Source organism: Phalacrocorax carbo, chromosome 2 (assembly GCF_963921805.1).
Source record: "Phalacrocorax carbo chromosome 2, bPhaCar2.1, whole genome shotgun sequence".
In the NCBI taxonomy this organism is placed as follows: Eukaryota; Metazoa; Chordata; class Aves; order Suliformes; family Phalacrocoracidae; genus Phalacrocorax; species Phalacrocorax carbo.
Genome location: NC_087514.1, coordinates 116,417,915 through 116,437,507, shown reverse-complemented (window position 1 = coordinate 116,437,507; position 19,593 = coordinate 116,417,915). Strand labels below are relative to the sequence as shown.

The following is a 19,593-nucleotide window of genomic DNA, read 5'->3' as shown; positions in this document are numbered from 1 at the left end:
CCTGGGCTGCAATTCCGCACTTCAACAGCACTGGCTTTTTTAGCAGTTCTTGCCTGGTATCCAAGAAAAATGATTCTTTAGAGATTATCAAAGCTAAAGTGAATGCCAACAGCTGTAATAGACCTACCTGAATCCTGCTAGAATGTAGATATAAAAAGTGTTTCCCAAATGTTCAAAAAAAATGACAGCTAAGCCTTAAAATAAATATCTTAACAGTGTGATTTGCCGCTGAGGAGAACTCAGCTATGACTACATGCTGGCCATAAGAAGTAGCCACTCAGTCTGATCAAAAAGAAGTTAGGCCTTTTTTAAACAAAATGAGAAAGCTAACCTATTTTTTCTAGCACTGTAGGGAACACACTGCCATAAATACAGTATTCCTGAAGTAGAACAGAGGTAATGCCATTGTCTTTACTACCAGCTGCTGAGTTCCAGAAAAATAATATCTTTTCCATGGGTTATCATCCCTCCAGTACAGTGGTACTTGTAGCCACTACTGCATATTAAAAAAAGAAAAAGAAAAAAACAACAAACCCAAACAATTGATGGGAGAAAATGGATAGAAATCTCAGAAGTTAGCACAGCACTTGTTTTTCAGTTCAGCAGTGGTGCGCAGCTCTGATTGATGCTGTAATATGTCACACTCCTTATGTGTCAGTGCTACTCTGCCAATACCAACAATAGTCATAGACTAGACAAAGTGAGGTATTTAGTGTAAATTCCCCCTTTTACACAGGATTCATATTAACGTTCTTTAAAACTCTCTCTGTCCTAACTTGACTTTCCTTTCCTCTTCCCTCTTCTGTTCCCTTGCTCTCCTGCCTGAGTCCCTCATGGAGCCCTGTGCAATATGCTGTTGCTGTTGAAGTCGCTGGTGTTCTTTTTTTGTCAGACTTCACAGTTTTACCAGTTCAAGACCCCACACTTTCCTAGCAAATAAGCAACTCCTATTAAATCTGTTGGTAACTTATGTCAATACCAACAGCTCTTTTCTCTCTCATCACCAAAAATATGAAGTTTGGCTATGCTTCATTTATTAGGTGAGTATAAACTTGTGATAGTTACAAGCTTTTGTTCTTTTCTTTTTTTCATTATTAGCTGTTTGTGTGCAGGCTTTCATTAGCAACAGTTTAACTTCAGAGGATTCTGAGGGACTTAAAAAAATATCTCTTAACATTAAGAAAAACAACTGTAGTTCTTCAGAAAGAGTTATCGTCTTAAATTCTCTACCCTTCTGTTTATGGTATTCTGTCTGTAACTATCTTTTTACATGAAACTAGCACATTTTTGCCATTCAAACCATCATTTTAATCTTGAAACTTTGATAGAGGTAATTTGAGGAGGAAAGTTGTGCAGCTGGTGAGGATAAAAATAAAATGTTTTTGTTTTGCAGGGTTGATCTTGAAACAATAGCTGGCTAAAGATGTTCAGCAGCTTGCCGGTTTAGGAAAAAAATATAAAAGAAATGGTTTAGGCTGAGGCAAAAGGAGTCAAAGATGTATGATAAATCTCATACGTAACAACTTTTGCCAAATAACATCTCCAAATATATGTATTTACATTGTTAACTTCCTGAAGCAGTGTTTAGGCCTTCAACATCTCCATAAAGTGCCAAGTAACTGTATGTCCTATATATGACAATATCATTATTAAGTTAAACACATTCTTCATGTGGAGAGTTGGCCTATTCTTTATGTAGGACACTGAATGCAGTTTCTGCTAGGCATGACTAACGTGTAATAACAAGAAGACAAAAGACTGAAATGGAAATTGTTTGTACTAGTGACAGATTCCTTGGAAACTGGTACCACAGGTGTAATTTTTTCCCAAAATTATTTGGAAGTACTTTTTGGAAAATTAGAAAGCAGCTAGAGTAGGTGTGTTGAAAGGGATAAATGCATGCTTTATGTTACACTTTGAGAAGCACTTTAATGAAAAATGTGCCAGATCTGGAGTGGATCTGGAAATAAACAGATACCTGGCATGGTGGACAGTAAGGTGACCGGATGCAGAATGAATAACAAGAAATACGTTATCAAAGTAGGAAAAAAAATTTAATTGGTACTGCATTTGTTGTGTATCTGGTACCTGCTGAAGGACTTTAGAACTGGAAATAAGAGATGAAGGAAACTCAGGGGGTACCCAGGTAAAGCATGGAGAGGCCCAGAGGAATTAACTAGCTTCGCTCAACTGTGCTGCCAGCTCTTCCCCCAGATCCAGGCCTTCAGGCCAGAGTGGTGCCAGGGCAGCAACGTGGCTCCGCTTCAGGGCCATATGGGTCCTGTTGGACTTGTGGTGTCAAAACAGGCAGTGCCAGGCAGCCACAGGCAGCACCATGCCCTGCCCTCCAGAGTGGCTGGCAAGAAGCACTGTTTACAGGATAGGAAAGTGTGTCAGTCTTCAAAAGGGATAAAAAGAAGATGGGAGGGAGCAAATTTTCTACCTGATCGCAAAAATATGCACAAGAAGGGAAAGGGAATTGTGAAAAAGAAAGATTTGAAGTGAACCAACAAACACTGCTAATGTTCTGTAAAGCATAAGATACCCCATCTCCCACTTAGAAGAGTTTGAAATTAAAAGATGGAAACAAGTTCTAAAATTTGGATCGGAATCTCTGTTTGTGAACAGGCAGCAAAGAAGGGAGTGCAGAAACACGTGGGATCAAATAAGCCAAAATATCTGTGTTTGGAGGCATTTTTTTTAATCCAGTAGGCCATATAGCACCCAAATTCTGCAACTGTGTTTCTAGCTCTTTCTTTGATAAGGAAATGAGGTAACATCATCTCAGTCAAAGCTCAGGAGCTAAGTGAGAAGTTTGGGCAGGATTAAGTCACACAAAGTATGAATTTGAAACAAGTGCCTAGAACAAAAGAAGCAAGAAGCATAGGTGTCTATATTTGGTTGTGGAGGAGCAGAGATTTTCAAAAATGAGGACGGAATTGAGAAGGGTTGAATAAAGTCAGCCAGATAACAGGATACCAAATGTGGCCAGGTGTTATTTCATGATGAATGCAGAAAGCTTTTGTTTTTAGTGCAGAGTGTAAAACAGTAAAAAAAAAATTTCTTTTCAAAACAAAAAAAACAACCACCCAGCCAAACCCCGAGCTTTTATTCAGGAAATATGCTCGCTGAAGTCAGCGGGAGTTAGCAGTAAGCAAAGACCTTAGGATTTGGCCCAGTGACAATAACTCTGTTGTAGAGCTGAGCACTTACATGTTTTCATTGCGAAGCAATTTTAACAGCATAAGTTTGGAACCCCAGATGTAGGAGTGGAAACACTGACAGAATATTAACTATAACAATTCCCAGTAGATCTGTCTTCCTTTTTGTTTTAAGACAGTACTAATGTGATTATACAGTATGTGGGATCTGGTGCTGATGTTAATTTGCCCTCAGTTAGTATCAGTCTCCCTGCCAGATGTATTTCCATATTTGCTTCAAGAGGCATACTACCATTTAAAGTATTATAAAACTGCTCTGACCAAAAAAAAAAAAAAAAAAAAAAAAAAGAAAGAAAAACAAATGGGTAAAGTAAATCAGTGGAAACTATCGCTATAGGTAGACCAAGACTTTTTAGCAGAGCATTGGGGTTTTTTCTTAAAGGTCCAAAGGGGTCCTATTGAGCTTTAATTTCTTATAAGATCTATAGTGAAAAATAATGGTGCACACATCATGGATGGACAGACATGAGATACAATCAAGGATGATCAATTGTACTCTTGCAATCATGTTCATTGCAGATTATTAATGAGAAGGAAAATAAGCAAAACTCAGGCCCCGTTATTATTATTCTTGAAGACCCTCAGCAGGTAGATACCGGTGTAGCTTCCTTCACCTCAGCAGGACTGCCTGGATTTACATTGCTCTGAAATCCAGCCTTTTCATCTCCAAATTTCATTGTGCCACTTCCACCACAGCAAAGATTAGTAAATGACTAAATTGGGAGTTACCAAAGGGAAACCACTGTTCCATTCAGAAGCTGAAAAGGAAAGGAGATATCCAAACAGGGCAGCAAAATGCACGATTCCCAGAAGGGACCTCAGAGATAACAGTCCAAATTCCTTCTATGTCAAGAGGCAAGAGATAACCACATCCTAATGGGGACAAAGTATGGAGATCACTGGCTGCTTAGCAACCAGATGCCTGAGGTGAAACCCAAAGTACAAAACGAGATGTTGTAAGCACATACTGGTCTTGAATCTGAAAGTACAGGGGAATTGAAAAAAAAAAAGTAGGACTGTTCCTAACAATATTTTGCTTTCTTTGTGAGCTTACTGTTGGTTTCAGGAGAAAAGACCAGAGGTAATTCAATTGCCAGACCATGAAAGAGAGACAGGAGCCACACAGAGGTTTACAGCTGGTTATTCCACCAACCACCTTTCATAACCTGAATTATAAAAGATCTCTGGCAGCTGGTGCCAACCGTGTTGGAACAGCTGTTTAGCAGCAGGGAGATACATATAATCCTAGGTATAAATATGGGATTTGTAGCCTTTCCCTCTGCTCCTGAGAGGAGCAGCTCTTCTTTTGTTAGGTGAGGCAGGAGATGAGATCAAAGGGACAAAATGTTTTCCAACCCCATTATAAATCAAGCAGCAGGCTTTGGTAATGGAGTGTTACTTAGTTTGTTTTGATTTGTAATGTGTTTTGATTTATGCATAGGTTCACAAAAGAGGAAGACTTGACAATCATTGAACTCAACACAATGAACCCAGCAGGTCTTACTTTGGGACGGTTAATCTGATTTTCATGAATCGGATAGTAAGTTTGGGAAAGCTACAGTAAAGCTTCTGAAAGATCTTGTGAGTTGTCAGCTTGAAATGCTGCAAATTTGAGATTCACTGTTCTTCCTCTCTGCTAGAAGCAGGCTGAACACAAACCATGGCTGAGTGATACTGCAAGTATTTTCCCCAAAGTAAACTCGAAACAAACTTCTTAGGAAGTTTGAAGAAATACTGATAGACACTTAATCTGTCAGGAAGAGAAATGTAATGCACACTCTCTTCTTTCTAGATTACTCTTTCTAATATAGCTTGATTAAAAGAAAATGAAGGAATACACCTAAAGAGGGCTGCTCAAAAAAACAAGAGCAAAAATGCTGTTAGATATAAAAATTGAGAGTTTTGGCTAAATAAATAAATGTATTGTGTCAGGGGGGTGGTGGGATTTTACTTATGTTTTGATAAAAAAGCCTTAAAATTTTCTGGATTTGAGAGCATCATTATATTTAGTGAAGTATTACATTTATTAAAGTATCATTACAGTTATTTTGCATCTGTTTCCTCCTTTTTACAAGCTGTTTTAAACTGTTTAAATGACTGTGAGTCTTTTGAAGTTAATATGAAAATATATTTGGCAGGGAAGGTAATACTAGCTCAGGGTAAGTCACAATTGTAGAATATCTAACACAAAGTAGTTTACTCTTGATGCCTTCAGACTAAGTATACAGTTCTGTACATAATGGAGTCCAAAAAAAGGATTTCCCTGGGATTTGATGGTAATTGTTATAGTTAATAAATTGTTTGTTTTTGTTTCCTCAAATCTATCATTCCCTGGACTGCATTATTTTGTCCTGTCACATCTTATGCTGGATTTTGAAGATATATAAAGGAATTTGGAGTACAAGGGAGACTTTTTCATATTTTCAGGCCTTAAAACTTTCAACACTTTTTCACATTTGTCTCACATATTTGCTAATCCTGGTTCTTTGCAATATTAGAAGAAGACATACCCAAAACTGTAAGATAACTTCAAACCAGCTGCAGAAGCAATTTTTGAGAACTAGATTAATATTTCTACTTAGTTTAAACCAAACCAGAGAGTCGTACAGAAGGAACAGGTCTGCTAAGCAAACACTCTTTGGCTACACGTGCAGACTGTACCTCTTGATAATTTAGAGGTCTGCCAATTAGAGATGCAAACGCACAGCTGCCAAGGATGTAGTACATCAGGAGAGGGCTGAGAATGTGTGATTCACAGTGACATCTGTGGAAGCAGTGACAACTGAGCATCCCTTCAGATTTCGTGCTTTCAAACCCTGAGGCCCTTTCAGGGATTTTTGCTGTTATGCCGTGGCATGCCAATCAGAGCATTCCATTGTAGTTAATCCTCTACTTGTGAAACAAAATCACAGAAAGAGCACTGCCTGAAAAGGCTTATATCCTAAATAGGTTTGAGGATCACTGAGTGGGTTTCAAAAACAGTATAGGGCAGGGAGGAGAATCTGAGGATGATGATCAGAGCAGCAAGAGCCAACCAGAGTAGTTGGAGGTACCCAACAAATCACTAACAATGCTATTGTTAAGTAGTATGGAAAATGTCTCCCCTTTGACTAGTCCAATACGGTATTCAGGCAGACAGTTTGATTTATTTATTTTTTTACAACAATAACAAACATATTTGTTGTAATGCCAGCTATGCAATCTGTTTGGGAAAATACACAAATATAATACATAGCAGATTCTGCAATAACGAACACTCCCTCTTTGTCTGTAGTGGATTAAAAGGATACAGATTCCAAGAAAGCTGGCTAGGGCAGACACAATTACATGATAGGGCCAGATTCTCAGACTGTATAAATCGGCTACAATTGAAGTCAGTTTAGCTAATTCAATTTGAACTAGTAGAGTATTTGTACCATTTATTATTTAGAAAGAAGAAGGTATCAGCATTGCTAACAAATTTTATCACAGATGTTTTGCCAATAACCAGTACCAACCCCTTAAGTGTTTGAAATATCCTTTTATCTTGTTAATGTTATAAGACATGGTACTTCCCTCATCAGCAGGCAAACACACATATTATGAAATTGCATACTGGCTTTGGGCATGTCATAACCTTATTTTTGCTCATTAAAATATCAGGGCAGTACATTTTCAAATCAAACCCAGAAAAAAAACACCTTTGTGCTCAGAAATCACCTACTTTTATATCCCTCAATTATAAGAAGAAAATCATTGGCCTTCATGCTCATGAAAAGTAAGCAGTTCTGTTTAAACTGGTTCCTTGTGTGGTCTTAATCCGCATAGCTAGCTGAAGCCCAACAATGCCGCCAGGCTAGCTCACACACTGGTAACATCCAGTCCTTCGACAAATCTAGTTAAAGTCTGAAGTACGTTCTGAGGGTTGCTAATATAGATTGAATGCTCCTTGACCCAGAAAATGGGCTGTACTTAGTAGAATAGATGTAATTCATCAAGACTTTTGTTTTTTCCCTTATTTGAAAGTCTTCTGGTCTGAGGCCCTTTTGGTAATATCCCATGTACCCAATATGTTCCCTAGTGAGTCTACACAACATCATCTGAGTGCTATGTATTTAAGTCCTTCTTTTATAATAATATGTGAGTCAAATAATTTGGAAACTTTGTCTAAGAATTTGAAAGGAAGAAGAAATAGTTCCTTACAGAAGGTGGATATTTATCTCTCAGCTGAGTGAAATCTGCTGACAGAGCATTTTTAGTCTGCAAAGCTAAACAACATAGCTATGTTTTATAAGAATTACAAGAATGAAACTGGCTTGATAGCTCATTCCAACTCTGTTAATAGCCTGTATTACTTGTAATCCATCTAATAATATTGTTAACACTAGTGTAAAGAAAGGGCTAGAGAAGAGCAAGCAATATCTTTCTTTTAATGCTAGCACAGTAGCAATACAGCAGACAGCTGATGTCTGAAAATGTAGGTTTGGTTATATGGTCTGTCAGTAAAGTACAGTTGATAAGCCTGGTTCATTTGTTCATTTCTCCTAGAAGATAGTTAAGAGTGGAAATGTATAAAAATAATCTCCCTGTTGGCCCCACGCTACACAGGAGCCTCTGCTGCTGGCAAGAATGATGAACAGTGGCTCAGACGGGAACAAGACCAAGCATATTGGGAAATAAGCTGATGCGGGCAGACTCCATGAGGGTTGCTCTGAATGCCAAAGCTGATGGCCCAAGCAAATATAATATAATATAATATGATATAATATAATATAATATAATATAATATAATATAATATAATATAATATAATATAATATAATATAATATAATATAATATAATATAATATAATATAATATAATATAATATAATATAATATAATATAATATAATATAATATAATATAATATAATATAATATAATATAATATAATATAATATAATATAATATAATATAATATAATATAATATAATATAATATAGTTTATCCTTCTAGTAATCACCATTCATTCTGAGATCACCAAGGAGGGAGCTTCAGGAAGGGGACAGAAGCATGTATGTGTAGGATGTGAATGGAGTGAGACTTCCTGAGCTTTGAATGGTGACAAGGTGTGATGAAGAAGTTGTGCTAGAGAAATGGTGATGGCATAGGGGACACTTACCTTAGCATTTTAGTTGGATTTGGGAGTATGGTTTCAAAGCAAATCTCCCAGTTGTTGCTCACCCCAGTTTGGCCCTTTTTATGGTTCATAGAGCACAGGCTGCATCACTTGGGGGATTGCTTGTGCTCCAGGTGTGCACCTAATGGACACCAGGACTAATGGGCTGGTCTGGTTCAGAGAGCTTTGTGCCCTGAAATGCATATGGTGTGTACGCTGGGTCCTCAACAGCCCCTGTTTCTTTCTCTAGATCCACTCCTGCTGAGCCACACTGACTTCTAATATAGACGAGCTGGAGAGGCAAAGGAAAAAGAGTTTCTAGATATCAGGGAGAAGCTAGGAGCCTGAATAAATTACTCTCTGCAGGGTGGATTACTATCTTTTGTAATTGCAAAGCTAGGGATTATAAAACAGCTCAAATCCCTCTTCAGTCAAATCTTCCCAAGTTCCAGGGGAAGTTCTTAAACCAAAAGTGTAGAAAAGAGTTTTGTGCGTCCAATGCTTAAGTCAAATAAAGTCTTGGTGAGGGCAGGTGCATTTCCCATTCACATCAGAAGCAGTGGCACCTAGTTAACACTAGAGATGAGTTTCAATAGCTGTCCTTTTGCTGCCTCCTGTTTTCTGCTCATAGCACTTGAAGAGTTGTATTGAAGAGTAGTATAGGGGAATTAGGAAAAGAGGAGGTGCTGATAAGCTACGGTTCATCAGTGCTTCCTAATCCCTTGAAGCTTGAACATTCAGTAATTCCGAGGAAGACGGAGATTGTGCTGGAAGATACTGGAAAAAAATGGGTTGATCAAGCTCTGTGGTTGAGCTGTTGCACTTATCTCTACCTTGCCTGCAGGGTTAGTATGTGCAGTCACTGAGAGTCTGTGTGACTGATAAAATGCTTTTCAATAGAGGCAAACTTTTTTTCCTGACTCTAATTTCAAGCCACAGAGACATCCTGGATTTGATATCAAGGGTTCATGTTTCTGAAGTGTCAACGTTGTAAAGTCTCGTGATGCTTTCACAATCCTACAAAAACTCTTGTCCTTGTTGGAATTTTATCTTTATTTAAATGAAACCTAATTTGTAGCCTTCCTTGCAGAGGAGAAAATGTGAAAAGCTTAGGGGATTTATCTCAAATATGTTTCTTAAAGCCTTTTTGTGCTTGGTTTAATGTTTTTTTTTTCAGTCACAATGCAAGATTTTTCACTGAAGTGATGAAGTAAGTATTGAGTGCAGAACAACCCTAGTCACAGGTTTTTCCAAAGTTTGATAGTGTTTCTTCCTAAGATTTAACTTTGGACTCATTCACTCTGCAGAAAGAAATTATAAATAGTAAAGTTTGCTTACTTTCCTCTCTATTGAAAGAGCTGATTCTTGTCTCAGGTGAATGCTGTAGCAGCTCTATTAGGAGACCATGGCATCTCAAGTGCATTAAATCAATTTACAGCAGATCAAAATCAGGCATATATTACATATCTGTCTTTAATTACATTTCAAATCTCTCAATAAAAGAACAGGGCTAGGCCATAGCAAACTTCAAAATGAGGACATGGTGATATTTAAGGGAAGTGATGCTCCCTTGACTCCAGCATAATAATTACTTACACTTTTATGGTTTTATAATTTATACTATCTGTACAGCAACCCGCCCTTGCCCTTGCTTGAGCCAACTTTTCCTGAGTAAACAGTCAGTATTAAACTGAATAAACCTGTACCTTATTTCAAATTCTCTCATGGGCCTAGTATGAGAAAGGAAAGTTGGATCAAATTTTAAAACCTGATGCCAATCTTCTATTGCACTGTATACTCTCACTTACGCAAGCTGGATGTAAAACACTCTGATCTGAGAGGTACTTTTTAACCATACTGAGCAAAGTGTATAATTAATTGTGCAAAATGCTAAACGTTGCCTACATTCTGCATTTTTGCATAGTCACTTCTGTACACATATAACCTATTTGGGATATAATAGCTTAGACTTCCGTTGGTGTTTTATGTCCACAATGCAAGTCCAAACATGTAGGTGTCTTCCAGCCTGAATGTAAATGAGTATGAAATCTGCATTTGGGTAACAACAAAGATGGCCACTTAATTGGAAATTATTAACCACATTTACACAGGACAGTGCTCAGGGCATCTCAGAGAGGACTATTAGCTTGTGCAGAGATGTCTGCCAGATCCGTGACGGTAATTTGGTCAACTCATTCTTGAAAGTGTATTCTTCTCTGAACATTGTTGTTGGAGATGCATGGAGTATGCACAATTGCATGCTCACCTTAGTGTGTATGCACCTGTTTGGACATGCATAGCCCAAATGCTGGACTACCCTTCTTTGGAAAACTGTTGACTTCTCTGCCTGCAGGAGGAAAGCCTGCTGGTACATCCCTTGACTGGCAGATGACTGCACAGGAGAACAGGATAAGGATAGTAAATGCAGAGCTCCTTAAAATATACTGCATTCGTTGTCCAAACTAGCAGGGCAGTTGTTTCATGATAAAATAAATACTGTATTGCACAGCTTAGTCTTCTTTCTGTGGCAGAAGCAGCGTTTTGAAATTTAATTAACTTCATGTGGCACTGTAGAAATGGATAGCAGATCAATAATGAATGCCATTTCAGTCACCTTGTGGTGTTGTAATTCTCTGTGTTTTGCTACACTAATTATGTCTGACTTCAGTAAGAAGCATTTCAGGAGCAAGAGGGTAAATTATTGCTGAGTTCCTGGCTGTCACTGGGGAGATGAAGTAATCTCAGTACTGAGCAACCTCAGTGATTTCAGGAGCTGGTGACTTAACACCCAGGCAGAAGAGGGAAGATGTCACATTTTCTTGGTGCAGTTGTACAGTGAGCTTTGGGCTCAGCTGGTCCATGACGTAGGCTTTAGCTGAAAGAGCTTCAGAAACCAGAAACTGCTCTTACCTAGTAGTTAGTATTTAATGGCTTAATTGCCCTTATTTACATATTGCCCCAGAGACTGAGTTTTTTTGCAAACAGGTTAGTATTTCCTTCATTTGGATCCAGGGCTTCTACCATAAACCCAGAGAGAGTTGTGGGTGAGAGTGGTGCATGTGGGATGGGCCCCTGGCTCTGACCCCTCCCTACTCCTAAAGTCACTGTGGAGAAACAGCTCAGGGAGTAGAATGCAGTTTGCTTCCATGTAGCAAACCCAAACGCCATTAACTGGAGGCCATGGCACCTCTTTATTTGCTGGACTGAGAGAGTTTATTGTGAAATATGGGAAAGAGTGCTGGAGTGTCTCCCTTCTCCAAGATCAAGCTGCTTGTGTCTCAAGGTGGAAGAGAGGCTTCCCCCCAGGATGCTTTGAGGGTCGCCTCTGACAGCATGCTTTCGGCTACATCATAAAGAAGACGGATGGATCAGGAACAGAATCTAGGGAGGCAAGTGCTCTGAGGCCACTAAGTCAGTGTGACAGACCAGTGCTGCGCTTTTTTGGGAAAGTATGTGAACTCCTTCCCTTTATATTAGTGTGAATTATGATTCCCAATCATCATTGCTTCTAACATAAACAGTTTCTAATATAAACTGTTCCTGCTTGTTACCACAGGCAGCCTGAGCAGCATGGAAAATTTCAGTTGTTACATCGCATTCCCCCAGAGAATTGCAGCAGTGATTGAAATGATTTTGCGGTGGCTGGAATAATGCTGAGTGAAAGGTGGTAGAGTGGTATTGCACTTCAGAGGTAGCAAATGTGAAGTGGATGCAGAGCTGTCTTTCCTTTTTACTCCAGTTGTACTTGTGGGCTGTTGGAGTTGACAAACCTGCAAATATGTGTAGCTGATATCCTGATAGCTTCTGTGCCTCACCTAGCACCCTTCTCAGCCTTATATAAAATTTGGGGGGTGGGGGAAGAATAAGAGGACCTCTGATAAGGTACAAGACAGTTTACAGGTAAAAAGTTTGAGTTAACAAATGTAAGTTAATAATGCTTTATTTTGATGCTTAATAGTCTGACAATCAATATACAATACAATATACAAGACTATATGTGATTCTGTGATATGTGAATGTGTGTTAACTAGTATTAATTAATTAATATATTAACTATGAATTGGCTAGTTAATTATACTGTTGCTGCTCCTTAGCCTTCTTTCCATTAAAAAAATAAAAGAAAAAAAGAATTTCTAAGTCAAAACTTCATATAATTTCTTTTTCTGTCAAAATCAAGAATTTTAAGTATATGAGACATATTTACTGAATTCACTCCTCTTGTAACACCATTTAAAAGCTGTTCTTGAAATGGCTTTGCAAGCTGCTTAAGGACCATGCAAGGATGAATAATACTCTAAATTCTCTGATGCTTGAATACAGAGGATATAGTCTCCAATGCATACAGCTCTCTGCAGTACCTCATTGCTGTAGTACCTGAAAGAAAAGACCGATAGAAGCATTCATTAGGTCTATCAAGTTTTTTGTCTAACAGAAAGCATATGTAAAGTAGTTTGTTTTTTGATTGGGATCTGTTTTCTTTCCTTTTAAAATGCTGATTAAAATCTAAAGTCAGTTTTATTGTTCAGATGGTTCAAGGTCTGTCAGTGGCTCCCAGGTTTGCTTGTCAACAGCACACCCCAAAACCAGGAGCCTTGCCTCGCTGTGGAGAGGAAAAGGTAGTAATTGGATCTGGCTTATTTGTTGCAGCTGCAGAAACTGAAACGATCACTCTCCTTCAAGACCAAAAGCTTGCGGAGTAAAAGTGCAGACAATTTCTTCCAGAGGACTAATAGCGATGTGAAACTGCAAGTAGACTTGATGCCTGAGGTGAGCACAAGCACTGGGCAGCTCCCCAGCTCAGAGAGCCAGGCATCCTCCCCCACCAGGGCCCAGCAGCTGCCAGAAAATAGCAAGGCTCACATCTTCCAGGAGCACATCTTCAAAAAACCCACCTTCTGTGATGTCTGCAACCACATGATTGTTGGTAAGAAACTTTTTTTTTACATCTGTGTGTGTGTCTGTGCTAGAACATGCAGGATGACCTTTCCATAACTTATGCGAGCCCAGATGTCTACCTGAGAATATTCATGCAAAAAGGATCTGGATTTATGTCACATCTGCCACAGGCTAATACAAGTTCTATATTTGTTGAGAGATCTCTTGCCTTGTAGACATACTGTTATCACAAATCACAGGTGAGGGTTTCAGCTAGAGTCAAATTCCTCTCTTGTACAGGTTATACTGAGCACCACGCACAAACTTTGTTGTATGTTACACTAGAAATGACAGAAATGCATCTTGCAAATTTATGTCTGCTACACCTACTCTTTTCCACAGCAGTAATTCCAACTCTTTTGTCCCTTGTGTCTGCCCCCACACCCTGCATTGCCCCCAGTTCCCATTCACCGTGGCGACCATGCCTGCCTCCTCCAACTGCCTCCCATGTCTCCTAAGTGACAATTGGGCAAGAAGTAGCATCTGCTGGGTGGTAGGCTCCAGACTGCTTCTGTGTGTGTTGGCTGCCTAGGACACATGTTTTGGAAGATGTTGTGGTTTAACCCCAGTCAGCAACTAAGCACCACACAGCTGCTTGGTCATTCCCCCCACACCCCCAGTGGGATGGGGGAGATAATAAAGAGATTAAAAGTGAGAACACTTGTGTGTTGAGATAAGAACAGTTTAATAACTGAAATAAAATAACAATAGTAATAAATTGTAATGAAAAGGAAAATAATAAAAAGAGAGAGAAATAAAACCCAAGAAAGACAAGCAAATGAAGAACAGTTTCTTACCACCCAACAGCCAATGCCCACACTGTCTCAGAGCAGTGGTGCCCCCAGCCGGCTTTCCCCTAGTTTATATGCTGAGCATGATGTTATACGGTATGGAATATCCCTTTGGGCAGTCTGGGTCAGCTGTCCTGGCTGTGCCCCCGCCCAACTCCTTGTACACCTCCTGCCTTCTCAGTCAGTAGAGAATGAGAAGCTGAAAAGTCCTTGACTTACTGTAAGGACAACTTAGCAACAACTAAAACCTCAGTGTGTTATCAATATTATTTTCATACTAAATCCAAAACACAGCACTATTCCAGGTATTAGGAAGAAAATTAATTCTATGCCAGCCAAAGCCAGGACAGGAGACCAGGTCAACAGAACAAATAACAGTGCAGACCTCCTTGGGATTCTTCTGCCCGATCCCTACTACTCACAAGTCTTCACACAAACTTTATACCTTTGAAGGATTGCCCTGTCTTCTCTCTAAAACTGTCCATGGGTATGTAAGTTACTGCCAGGGACTGGCTGACAGACAGATGTAGTGGACAGAGCTAATAATTTATTATTCTCTTCAGTGTGCAGAGAACAACTCCATACTGAGTCCTGCTTGTAAGGTAAAAAGCCAGCCTTCATGCTACAGATTATATATGGGGCTGTGTAAGGAGAGGTCAGGAAATAAGTGGTGGCAGGTGGATGGAGATGTAGAACATGCATGATCACCACTGTGGGAAGCTACAGGAGTTGCTGGTCAGAAGTCTGGCCCTAGAAATTCACATTGTTGCAGCTAGCTTGTTTGCACATGATTGGATCTTCTTGCTGCTTATCACCCAATTGTCCCAGCACAGTAGATCAGAGTAAATTTAGTGTCAGTGTGCCAGTGTGAAAGTGAATGGTGCAATTTCCAGGTTTTTAGGCAGGACAAAGAGTGAAACCACGGTTTAGCTTCATGTAGAAGTAGTGCAGGTCTTTGAGTATAAACTATTTTCTGCAATTTGTCCAGCTTACTGTAAGAAACTCATGTCCCTTGGCATGGAAGTCACTGCCTTTCAGATAGCAGTATGGTGAGTTCTTGATAGATGCTGATAGATTTGCTCAACTTTTTTTCAGAGAATGGTATCTCCTTTTCTGCATGAGGGTGCTCATTGTCCCCCACTTGTGTGGGGAATTTGTGTTCTTTGGAAAAGGCAGCTGTCTGCAGAACATTAAATCTGATGAAAGACAATCCTGCTTCCATAAATTAAAGAATTAAAGAATTAAACACAAGGCCTGATTTCATCCTCTCTGTACCACAGCTCTACTGAATCCAGGAAAGCAGGAGTTTTGATCCCAGATTTTGGTGTTATTTTCCAGTCTTTTAAAGTTCTTTCTACTTTAAGTGGAAGAACAGGTCAAAGGGAGAAGGAGTAAAGCATCAGTATCAGGGAAGTTCATAGTCCAGAGATTGAAAGGATGTCTGGAAGACAGGCAGTTAGTTGAAATAGCTTTATGTATGGAAGCAGGCCCAGAACTTGTCTTCCTCTGTAATGTGGATGGATGTTCTATCAAAGCTTAGTTTCACAAATATATACTGCAAATACAAGTGTTTCGCATTTCTGGCAGTTTTTGGTGAAGTTGTATAGAGATTAGTATCATCACAAATCTGCACAACACAGCAATACTGTTTCAAAACACTGCTGCTCAAGAGGGATTATTACTGGCAGCAAACTTTGCAGGGAGTAACTCCGGTTCATAAACATTCGTGCCCTTCTCCTTTGCTGGGCAATCTGTCCTCCGCCTGGGATAGGAAAGTCCTGAGGCATAGCTATAAGCTTCAAAACATCAGCTTTAACCCCACCTGCCTTCTGAACATTTTCTGTTCTTTTCTATTCTTTGAGGGCTTCCCTTTTCTGCATCTTAGCCACTTCATTACAGAAAGAAGCTTTTCATAATTGCTGAAGAAGCTAACATGCCCTATTTTGTCTGGCAGCAGTCTGAGTCAGGTGAATTGCTCTGACCTCCTCCAGCACATCTTTGCTTGGAGGTATGGCAGAAAAGATGTTAAGAGTTTTACCTTATAATGCCTTAGAGTCTAGATGCCCTGATTCTCATAGATGTCTACTCTATTCCTGTAATCCTTTCCCTTTGATCCTTACTGCAGTCATGCCTAGTTTTGCTGCATTGTGTTTTAAGCAGCATAGGAGATCTGGATGTTACTGTTTGCAGCTCAATTAATCCATATAAGTTGTGCAACTAATAGTTATGGGGACAGTGAAGCAAAACAGGCAGCTTTTCAGGAAATTGTGTAAAGTCTGTTCCCAAAGAAAGACTGAAAAAAATTTACTTCTGTGCAGGGACTCGAAATTTACACTTGCAACATGGAGCCTATTTGTCCTCTCTATTTGCATTTTTCACAGGCAGTGACATTTGAGAGTAATGAGTCTATGGCTTTAAATTCCTTATTGATGAGAATAAAGGCAAAGACAGATACATGTTTTGAAGACTGGGGGAAAGAGTCCAGGAAAATCCCGTCTTGACTTTAGATGGTTTCAATTTTGCCACCAAGAATGATTCCAGGTTCACCTTAAATGGCTCTCTGATCTATGAACTAAACAGCTCTGTTTGGTACAGGGCAGCATGATGAACTGTGCACAGCATGAGCATGTGGTACACACTTCAGTCTCACTGGCATGGCAGAATCTATCTGTAGCTTTAGAGCGAATCGGACACTCGAAGCAGAGGCAGCAGGCTCCCTGTGCTGCTCTTTTCACAGCAACATTAAAGCAAAGGAACATGAAACATTATCTTCCTACAAAAAATATGTGCATCATCTCTTCTTGATTGTTAAGCACTATGAGCCAAATGCTGCCTTTGCACGTGTGCCTGTTTGTTCATTTGACAGAAGTACAGTCATAGGAGAAAGGCCAAATATATGTAATTGGTTTCAGCGTTCAGAGGAAGATGTTTACTAGGATCAATATAATGCAGACTTACTCATTCCAATGTTTTTCATGCATCCCAGAGTGCAATGCAACATATTCATAAAAGACTCTGTTTATTGGTTCAATTTCAAAAAAGAAAAAACATTATTAGTAGTGTGCTTCACACCTTACATTAAAGACAGGAGTAGAAGTGTTCCTACTACCTGTACGATGTTGAGGCTAAAGTTCTACCTCGGTGAACAGAAGGAAAACTTCATATAGAAGCAGTAGTTTTCTACCGAATGAAAGAAAGGAGAAAAATTCAGATTCAAGGGAACTCTGAGGAGTGCATGGAGAATCCATTTCACATTAGTGCGGCCTTCTTGCAGCATCAAATACTCCAATACAATCATCAGTTCTAATACTGAAGTCAACGGTAGTAATTCTTATAATTTCAGAGCAAATCAATAGTATGTTGGAGCAGACTCAGTACTCCTTTCTGCCACTCACTGCTGCTGTGAGCTCCAAGCGTTGGTTAGTTTAGGACCAAGGATTCAGCTCCATGGTGGGTAACATGTTTTCCTAAATATATCCACCTATGAACATCCTGTCAGAGTAGGAGCCTTAGAAACCCATTCATTTGCTGTTCTTACTAGTAGTATTTATTAATATTTTAACGTCTAAACCCAGCAAGGGAAAATTTTAAAAATCAAAGTATCTTGTGGAACGTATCACTAGAGCATTATTTAGAAGGCACTGGTTTGCTTATTTTAAATCACTGTGAAAAGAAAATCAAGTCAGAACACCTCTGAGTTTGTTTCGTGTTATCTACCATTTTCTGTGTTTAGCAAGAATGTGGTGAGCTTTGGCAATGTCCAATAAGGGGAGGCAAAACTGCCTGGCACCAGCAAAGACAGAAACTATTAAATTAATGTTGCATCAGAGTAGAGTCTTAACCTATGTTGATCAGAAGCAAGTTCTTGATCTTCTTCAGTCTCTGGTGTGTCATCAGTCATCTCTGTGATACTTTACTCTTGAAGAAAACATGATGTCAGTACTCTACTCTTGACAAACATTGTGTATTTAAAAAAAACCTCTGTAGACTTCTCAACATTTTACTCATTTGCAGTTCATTTCCTGTGCTGACTCACATGGAAAAAATGTTATTTTCCACACATTCCAAGCATATTACATGCAATTAATATATTCCCATGTAAGTCAAATGTAAGTAGTGTAGCAAAAAAGTAAGCCACTTTGCTTTTAAAAATAGCTGACTTTAGTCAGTCCTTTAAAGCTGTGTTTTAAAGAAATAGCTGCTCATTTATACCAACAACATTGTACGTTTCTTTGTGTTTCAAAAGTGTACTTAGTTTCATTCCACACTTAAAGTTAACTCTGACACAGAATTTTGACCAACCACCTGTTTTATTGACATATATGTTGGGGTATCTTTGCCTGGAAAGACATACTAGAAGGCCACAAACTTCCAGAAAGGCCAGACAAAATTGTGGTCTGCAATGTCTAATAATAGTCAAAACCAGGCTCTTCTGGGTCATGCCATCGCTGGCTCAGGTACCTGAGATATATGCATTTACAGTTGGTCTCAGGGCAATCGAGTTTCTGGTTTGGATGCAGAGTGTCCAGACATTTGCCTCTGGAGGTAAATAATTCAGCACCTGCCTTCTCAGGGAGCTAACTAGGTTCCAGTCAGAGACAAATGTAGAAAACAAACAAGCAAGCAAAAAGATAAAACCAGTAGTAAACCGCTAGCACAGTTTACTTCCAGTCGAATAATCAACAGTGCTTAAGCAGTGAAATTGTGCCATCCCTTCAATATTTACTCTCTCCTACCACCGTCTTTTCAAACAACTAACAAAGTGCCATGAATATTTCTTTCTGGAAGTATCTTTTAAAAGTGGCCTCGATTACTTTATTCCACTGTGCTGCTGTGGCTACTAAAACATTCACTCACTTTTATCCCCAAAGCTGTAATGCAACATCCTCTGTAAATCTAGGCCTAAAGTTGATAGATCGGCCCAGCTTTTTAAATGCAGGAATGAAGAAAGAAAGCGATCTGGATTGGAGCTATGGTCCCCCATTTTTGTTAGTCTCACTATATCTGAACCTCTTCTCTTAGACTATCAGTAACTGCGACTAATAAGTAATGGAAAAACGCCATAGTTTGAGGAAGTGTTTATATGACTGTGATTTATGTGGATGTTTATTAAATATAGCAAAATTTCACAGGAACTATGACACAGTGCTTTCTGCCTCCAGTCTGATCAGCTGCCTCATAAAGAATATTCTTGGTTTTTTTCTAAGCTTGCTGCCTCACTCCATTAAGTAGGTATTCTGTTTTGATCCAAACCTGCCTTTATTCGGCATTATCCAGGTGGACCAGGATGTGATAAACAGTCACAGGTTGATCACCACTGCTTGGCAGCTAGAGAAAGTAGAAGCATGACTGAAGCATGGGAAGCATGAGTGTAACTGAAGCTGTGTTTCCAAGGCTATGGTAGTTTGGAGGAGTCCTCCAGAGCTGTTTAAAAAAAAAAATAAAATCCATTTTTATTTACTGAGTCTTTTCTTGCAGGATAAAGGAAAAAATAATGTTATTTGTTTAGT

General features: G+C 39.2%; 1 protein-coding gene across 1 annotated transcript in view; it reads left to right on the top strand.

Annotated features, from left to right (window-relative positions):
• STAC (SH3 and cysteine rich domain) overlaps window positions 1-19,593 on the top strand; it is a 75,434-nt gene that overhangs the window by 11,622 nt on the left and 44,219 nt on the right. Inside the window, exon 2 of the mRNA XM_064443970.1 lies at window positions 13,005-13,281. Within this exon, the coding sequence (XP_064300040.1) occupies window positions 13,005-13,281 (277 nt within the window). The remainder of the gene's footprint in view (window positions 1-13,004; window positions 13,282-19,593) is intronic.